The following is a 9058-nucleotide window of genomic DNA, read 5'->3' as shown; positions in this document are numbered from 1 at the left end:
GCCAACTATTTTACAGAGCTGTCCAGCGACAGGAAACGTGCTCATTTCCTGAACACGTGGGGCCTGCAAATTTTCGCAATGGCCAGAGCTCTGTTAATATATTTTCTCTTTGTATACAATAAGTGCTTAGAGAGCAGTGTACTGTCTGAGTCAGTTTGTTTACATATTAAACTCCTAATTTCTACCTCTATTATCCAACCATTGATAAAACGAGTCCCAAGTTTGAAAATATTTTTCTTTTTCTTTTATCTTCATTGTTAGTCTGTCCATTTCTGCACAGTCTAATGTTTTTTTAATTATCTCTTCTTCTCTAGGTGTTTCCTAATTTTTCCAGTATTGCGCAAATACAATTCTTGCAGCTGTCAAAACATGTAATATTAAATATGCAAAATTAACATTTTTCCCAACCATGTATGTATTTTCGTCCAATTTTTTTTTTATTTTTTATTTTTTGGCTTTTGGACATGTCTACCACTGCAGTGCAGAGTTTTTTTTTACTCTGTTTGCCAGAACGACTCTGTATCTAAGCAAGGTTGATCCTGATGAAAACAGAAAATAATCTCATATGGACAGGTAGCTCTTTTTTTCAACTATGATTTGTCACAGCTCTGCTCCTTCATACCTCAACTACAAAATCATTCCACAAACAGGGAACCATCCCTGTATTTATCTGTTCTTGCTCCTGCTAGAATGCTGGCAAGATGGTACAAGAGAAGCAGGCTTTTCAGCCACTTCAACTCGAATGGTTTGCCTTTTAAAGATTAGGACTACCTGTGTGCACACCAGTGGTGGGTTTCAAAAAGTTTTATTACCAGTTCTGTGGGCATGGCTTGGTGGGTGTGGCATGATTTGGTAGGTGTGGCTTGGTGGGCGTGGCAGGGGAAGGAAACTGCAAAATCCCCATTCCCTCCCAATCAGCTGGGATTCAGGAGGCAGAGAATAGATGGGGGCGGGACCAGTCAGAATTTTTACTACCGGTTCTCCAAACTACTCAAAATTTCCACTACTGGTTCTCCAGAACTGATCAGAACCTGCTGAAACCCACCTCTGGTGCACACGCTGTAGAACAGCGATCCCCAACTGTTTGGGCACCAGGGACCAGTTCCACGAAGAAAGGTTTTCCATGGACCGAAGGGGGTGTGGTTTTGCATGCTGCTTGCATCCCGTGGCTGGGGCTTTGCTTGTTTGTGCAGCCTGGTTTCTGGCATGCCATGGCCCGGTGCCGGAGGTTGGAGACCCCTGCTACAGAATACCATCAGAGGACAGCAAGGTATTGCAGCTTTCTATATATGTTTGCGTCCACCTAGGTGTAATCAGGATTTTTGCATGGCAGATATTGCAGTCCTGTTAATAATTAATGTCAGCCATTTAAACTGAGCCTGGAAATATCCCAGGAGTGTAACTGGGACATCTAGATGTGATACAATCCAACTACCTCTCTCCCGTGTCAATTAAGAGTTTCTAAATGTGTTTAAAAACAGACCCATGAAAAGCCCAGCCTGGATATAATTAGTACTTGTATAAAATCTCTTTTTGCTAGCAGCCGTATCATTGCATCTCTTGTCTGCAAGTCCCAAGCCTTTGTTTATTTTACACTTGCCACATATTACTTTTATAACCGACTTTCCAAAGCATGTATTATTTAAAAACATAAGCAGTCAACATAGCAGGAATTTTTTCCCCATAAAATTCTTATATTGGCAATGACCGGCTTATATTTTTACATTACTATGAAGAAGAAGCTTTTAAAAATATTACTATTATCATGATAATGGGAAATAAAAGTAGACATGGCATTTTAAAAAATGACATTGTTATTTTTACCATTATATTTTGGTCACAGTTTTGAGTTATGTACATTTAGTGCATGAAAGAGTATCCAGATGACAAATTTAAAAGATATAATTTTTAATCTAGCATATAGATCTCAAATAACCTTTGTGCAAAATCTTGCTTATTGATTCAAAGACAAATCACAGAGAGGCATGCAATATTAATATAAAATTCCCAATGTTTTAATATAATTTAGTAGCTTCTTTTATATACTCTCTGACTGCATGATTCATGAGCATTTTGTACAACTGCAGCTGCTGCAGTTACATGCACACAAACTTTTATTGTCTACCAGATGTCTAAGTTTGTAATATTTGCTGGTGAATTTCAGGTCATTAAAAGTTCAGACAGATTTCCAAAACATGTTTGCTGAGTGGATCAGATAGAAATACTCTATTAGATGTGAGTATTGTACCTTAGAACAAAGAAATACTTCTTCTTATTTTTTCAGAGCAAATACAAGGAAGAAAAAGGCATTAGAAGAAAGGCATAATCCTAGACCATTTATTTGTAGTTTTCTGTAAGAATTTTATTAGCAAATACGGTTTCTAATTTGTGCTTTTTAAACAGCACAATTTTCCTTACAGGTAGTCCTCAACTTATGACCACAATTGAATGCCGAATTTCTGTTGTGAAGCAAGACATTGGTTAAGTGAATTTTGACCCATTTTATGACCTTTCTTGCCACAGTTGTTAAGTGAATCCTTATAGTTGTTAAGTTAATAACGTGGTTGTTAAGTGAATCTGGCTTCCCCATTGACTTTGCTCACCAGAAGGTCACAAAAAATGGTGATTACATGACCCTGGGACACAGCAATTGTCATAAATATAAACTAGTTGCCAAGCATCTTAATTTTGATCACATGACCATTGGGATGTTCTAAAGGTTGTGACTGCGAATAATGGTCATAAGTCACTTTATTCAGCGCGCTTTCAATAGTCACTGAATGAATGGTTGTAATTCAAGGCCTACCTGTAGGAGTAAGAAGAAATCTCCTGCTATGGCAATAAGATACACGGAGAAACCTACGCCGATATGCTTTTCTTTTCTTTCTTCTTTTAAACAGACCATCTTCACAAGGATAGACAGGCTTGACAACCAGATCCAAAATTAATCCTAAACTTGTTCAAAGCATTAAAGTTGTACTACATTTTATTCTTCTTATGTTCTGGCTATCTGCTCAGTTAAGGGGGGGAAACCCTGAGAGATCTGCCTCTTGAAATATACATTTATTTCAGAGAAGTGACATGAGATCCAACTCTTGGATATACAATCTTTGTATTTTCAGATATGTTTATCTCTATCCTGAATAGGGGTCATGCTGGACACTGAACCCAGACAGAGAACTGAGCACCTGCTGCTACTACATCTACACTTTCTGTTTAATTACCCAAAGCCTGTTTATCTTTTGTTAGTTTTTTGATACATATAGAAAGAGGTCTTTTCATCCCTCTTTATCAGTGCTGCCCAAAAGCCTAGCCAGGTGCCTGGGGATTAAATCTTGTTTCTTTCCTTCTCCAAAAAAAAAAAAAAAAAGCAAACTCAGAGCAATATCAGTCCTCAATGGAGCTAACATCTGAGACCAGAGAGCAGGTGCAGTGGCTTTTTCATCCATTGATCCCACCATCTTCTGAAGAGGTCCAAATATTAGTCTTTTTACTTCACAGTTACACTGGCAGCACAAACCACTCTCTGCTAAGCACAAAAGGCATCCAATCTGTTTAATGCCAGGATGGCTGGTTCAATATCATGGCTACCGTGACAACCAAGGCCTACTTCTGTCAGGTCTGCCTTTGTTGGCTGTTAGCAACCTAAAAGGAAGAGCCACTCGCCTTTCTAGTGACTCATGCAGAGGAGAATTCTGCCAAAACAGATTATTTCATGGCTCCATCCGTGAGGCAAGGTCTGCAGCTGACACAAGAAACTGTCTTCTCCTTCTGTTTGCTTTGCTCTTTTTCCTTTTAGACCAGGGTTTTCCAAACTTGGCAACTTTAAGACTTGTGGACTGGCTGGGGAATTCTGAGAGTTGAAGTCCACAAGTCTTAAAGTTGCCACCCTGCTCTAGACAAACTGCCCTGGAGGTGGGGGAAGGGGAGAGAGAGAGATTTCGGTCACAATTTTAACTCCAGCAAAGAAGATGTGAGATTTGCACATTGTTTCGTCCATTATTTGTATGTGCACATGAGACACCCACAGGGAGAGAAAGGTTGCATGAAAGACATAAATCTGTTCTGAGTCATTGTATTGATGTTTTGATTTTTGCTTTTTTTTTTGGCCAACAAACTCAATGCATAATTTCTTCCCTCTTCATAGGATAATTGATTGGCTAGTTCAAGTCTGCCCTTAAAATGTTTTCTGTTCTCACAACTTCATTATATTTAGCTTTGTTTTTCCCTCTAGGGGTTTTTTGAGAGAAAAGTTCAGAATCAACAATATTCTTATGCACTTCTTAGTAACAGTAGCAGAGTTGGAAGGGACCTTCTCATCTATACAACTACTATACTAGACCTATACTAAGGATTTGAACCGCCAACCTTTCTGATCGACAAGCTCGGCATTAGCAAGTGATTCTCAACCTTCTCTTCACCATGGACTCCCTTTAAATACCTTTTGTGGGCAAAGACCATGGCTACAGACCCCCAAGATTAACTCAAGATTTAAAGCAGGGCTCTCCAACCTTGGCAACTTTAAGCCTGCTGGCTGGCTTTAAGCTTTGCTGGCTGGGGAATTCTGGGAGTTGAAGTCCTCCAGGCTTAAAGTTGCCAAGGTTGGAGAGCCCCGATTTAAAGCATAACATTTCTTCAAACCTTTGTGGGGGCCCTGTGATGACTTAATGGTCCCCCAGGGGTCTGCAAAACATAGGTTGAGAACCATAAGCCATTTCTCATTGGGGAAAAAGTATGAGGATTGTACAGCCCCATTTTCTCAGTGATTTCTCTCTGCACCTCAGCTGCCTTAAAGGGCTAACATTTCACTTTCATTCACATTTGGCACTAATAAGGGGACTTCCAAAAGTTTCTGCTTCAGAAGAAGAGTTTTCTTCAGGAGTACCACATGGGTCTCTATGTCTCTTCTGAGCCTATTTGTGAAAGAAAAACAACACAAAACAACAACAAAAAAAGCTTTTCTAAAGAACACCAACAAATGAGACGATCCAACAATATTTTATTGGATACTCAAGCTGACAAGTAATATTGAGTCTCTTGTACCCAAATGAGTAATGAGTTCCCATTTTATAGGGGTCTTCTTTGTCAATCAAACCAGACCCCAATGTACTGAGATAATTGCTTTAAACTGATAAGGATACAAGAAATGAAAACAAGAAGACATGGTTATAATTTAGTGTGAAAACATGCAAACACATTATTTGATATGTAACAGCATTGATATATAGAGATACCAAGTCTATAACTGTTATTCTGACAAATTAAATCTATACTGTAGAAAGAGGAAAAGATAAAAGGGCCGCATCACACATCCTTGACTCTGCTGATTATCTAAAGCCATACATTCTAATAAGTGTTTAAATCATAGATAACACATCGGCCTTGGTCAACAAGTAAACTTCACACATTATGTACAGAATGTAACTTAAGCAGTACACATATCATGAATAAAATACATGTATAAAAATTAAGCAACAGAAATCAATTATATAAATCTAAGTTCTCCACACTTTCTAATGCAATTATTTTTGAAAACAATAAACAAAGAACCCAAAGTTAGATTATATCTTAACATTTGATGCATTTTGACCATTAAACTGCTTAGCCAGGGAACAATTCTCACCAGAGGCTTTCTTTGAGCCTGGGGAGGGCGAAAACAGCCTCCCCCCTGAGGCCCTCCAGAGGCCAGAAACAGCCCGTTTCCCGACTTCTGGTGGTCCTGGAAGGCCCGTTTTTCACCCTCCCCAGGCTCCAGAGGCTTTCCTGGAGGCTGGGGAGGGTAAAAACAGCCTCCCTCTCCCCAAGACCCTCCGGAGGCTGAAAACGGTGCATTTCCCGACTTCTGGTGAGCCAGGAAGACCCGTTTTTTGCCTCCCCAGGCTCCAGAGGCTTTCTTGGAGGGTGAAAACGGCCTCCCCCCCACTCCCCCCAGGGGCTGGAAACGGTGTGTTTCCTGATTTTTGGTGGGCCCAGAAGGCCCAAAAATCAGCTGGCCAGCGTGCACATGCGCACTGGAGCTGAGCTACGGAAACATTCGCATGCCCACAGATATGGCTCCACGTGCCACACGTGCCATAGGTTCGCCATCACAGTTATAGGGTTTTCTGCTTGATCAGGGATTGGACTAGAAGATTTCCAAGGTCCCTTTCAACTCTGTTATTCTGTTAACAAACTGCTTCAGCTAAAACAGCACTGTGGTACTTTGTTTTTCTGTGCTTACAACAAACAATGTGCTAGACTTTTTGAAATTTACTCTGAAGATCTCTGGATGTTGAAGGAGGAATCTCACTGACTGAGGATGTGAGCTGGCTTGGTGAACCGCTGTGGATCAAGAATCCACAAGCTTCAAAAGCTTCTTGTTCGAACCACCCTACTCTCTAATTTAGGTTTTAGAGGCTACTTAAAGAACCCATTTTCCAAATTCAGCTTTAGGCATGACTGCTCTTACCTCCATTTTGGCACTGGACTTCTCCAGACCAGATGAAATACAGAAATCATCTTGTGCCTGTTTTAAAGGAAACAAAGTCCATCCATATTCTGCTCTAAAACAAGCATTCAGAAAATGTCAAGAGCAATAATATGATTGCAACCTAGTATATTTCACACCATCCACATGACTTTTTCAAATGTGAATTAAAAAATAATAATCTGAGCCCACAAAATTTTGTGCAAGTTGCTCTAGAGCTCTGTACATGTAATTCAGTGCTTGCTCATTATGGTTTCACAAAGCATCTAGCATAAAACTTCTTTATTTTCCCTTGTGTGTACTTAGAATACTGCAATTTCAAGGCTTTAATAGACTTTATGATTATTCCCTAATGCACCATTATCTTACCATTCACAATAGATAGCAATGCTCCCCATCATTACCCATGTAACAGTAGTAATACATTTTACAAATGTATCTATTGGAGAGATTATGGCCTTACTAAAGCTAGTATAATCAAACCCCAGTGCAAATTAGCATCTACTTCCAACCAGGCATCAGTTAGACCAACTTTCATCAATAGATCAGCTTTGCTTCATTCATTTTCACAAAGAAAGACTATTCCTTTTCTGCTTCAGAGTTGGCCATATATAATATATCTGATTATCATAAGCCAAGTCCTTAATGCGATCCACATGCTGAAATGAACGAGATGATTATTATTTGAGCCTTGAGCTATCTTTCTTGGTGGTGCATTTTCCTTCCATCCATAATATTTCAATGAATAACCATAAGGTTTCCAGTAATTACCAGATTCATTAAAAAAACGTATTGTCGTGGAAAGCATACTTGATTTTTCAGAAGAAATCGTTATTATTATCATTATTATTTGCTGATAAAACACCAGATCACCAATATATTCACTTCCTAGAAAATGCATCTAGAAGGAGTAGCCCTAACCCTAACTATCACCACTTCCAAAGTCCATGCTGGGGACAGGACAGGAAGTTGTAGTAATTATGAAAGTAAATGTGAGTAGTGAGGACATCATTTATTACACTATAGACAAGGAACCTTTGCTTCCTTCATCATTTTTTGTAATGTCTATGGAGATTCTCAGTCATCTAGGTCATGGTTGTCCCAAAGGTGCTTTTTCAAGAGGAAACTGGACTTTCTGGTTTTTCTTTGAAGATGTTTCACTTCTCATCCAAGAAGCTTCTTCAGCTGTGACTGGATGGTGGGGAATGGAAGGATTTATACTCCTTGCAGAAAGAGATTTGGAAGAAGTTTGAAAGAAGAGTCAAAGAGGCCATCTATGTCAAAATTGAACAGCTTTCTCTTAATAGAGGAGGAGGGATATGACATCCACTATCTCCAATCTGCAACACAGTCCTTTCAACAATTCCAAGAAGGCTCCACACCTATTTGCACCACTCAGGTGACCCTGATGACACAGACAAACCTCCAGGTGGCATTAACGACTTGTTAAAAGAATGCAAATGACCAGCTGTCTGCAAGGAGTATAAATCTTCAGAGCTGAAGAAGCTTCTTAGATGAGAAGTGAAAAGTCTTCAAAGAAAAAACAAAAAGTCCAGTTGCCCCTTGAAAAAGCACCTCTAGGACTTTTTTTTTTTGTAATGAACACTTTCATAAAAAAGGCTTGTTGCTTATACATCTTTTTGCCTTCCAAAATAGTTTTATCTATCACTGAAAATAAAAGATGTGGCGTATCACTCATTTTTCACTTTTTACTTGAATTCAAAAGACACATTTGATAATGGGAAAATATGGTTGATGTTTTGCAGCCAATTACACCTTGTTCTTTGCACAGTATCCTTATTCTGTACCCAACCTATCACAATTTATCACATGGAACCTGGATGACTTGAAGAGGAACTGAATCCACCCAATCCATCTTGTTTCCTGCTGGCTTTGATCCCAAGAGTATACAAAGCCCAGATATTTTGGGACTTTCACTTCTATCAGTTCTATCACTTCCCCCTACTTATTCACTTTCCCATTATTGCTAATGTAATTAAGTTACTTTTCCAGAGCAGTCAAAACAACTCCCAATGAAGTCCTGAAATGCCATATTAATTTGCCTAGCAGTACTAACCACAGGGAACAAAATACTGCCAACAGAGCAGTGGTTGCCATAACAAAATTAATCAGGTAAGGAACATGGTAAAAAGTAGTGAGCCTAGGTAAAAGAATCTTAAATTTTTCAGCAGAATGACTAAGAGGTTTATTAAGTTCCAGTTCATATATTTCTGGGCTTAAAATTCTTTAATTCTAAAATTCTGATGTGCAGACTACCATAAGTTAGAGTTTAAAGTTCTCTACAACAGAGGCTTCTGTGGTTGAATAAACTCCCAGTGCAATTTCAAATCCTGTACATACAATGTTTCCTGATGCCACAGAAGATGTAGGAAACAACAGCAAATTTTCCATGGATTAGCATGTAGTCAATAAATTCTTCCCTGATTTGCACAAGAGACAAGCCTTTGCATTTAGTTCCAGTTGGAGTTCTCAAAGTTAAACGAAAAAGTAAATCCCACCTCCAGGAGCCTATCCATCTACATTCTTAACATGTTATAGTTTTCCTGTATTCCAAGTACATGGAAATAAGTT

At 39.0% G+C, this 9058-nt stretch overlaps 1 protein-coding gene across 1 annotated transcript in view; it reads left to right on the top strand.

The window, feature by feature from the left end:
- The first annotated feature begins 1096 nt into the window (after positions 1–1096).
- The window catches only part of NRSN1 (neurensin 1), a 136884-nt gene continuing 128922 nt past the window's right edge, over positions 1097–9058 (top strand). Inside the window, exon 1 of the mRNA XM_058176837.1 lies at positions 1097–1270. Within this exon, the coding sequence (XP_058032820.1) occupies positions 1124–1270 (147 nt within the window). The 5' untranslated portion in view covers positions 1097–1123. The remainder of the gene's footprint in view (positions 1271–9058) is intronic.

Source organism: Ahaetulla prasina, chromosome 3, assembly GCF_028640845.1.
Source record: "Ahaetulla prasina isolate Xishuangbanna chromosome 3, ASM2864084v1, whole genome shotgun sequence".
Lineage (NCBI taxonomy): Eukaryota > Metazoa > Chordata > Lepidosauria > Squamata > Colubridae > Ahaetulla > Ahaetulla prasina.
The sequence above is the reverse complement of the archived record's forward strand: the minus strand, read 5'-3'. Positions and strand labels throughout refer to the sequence as shown.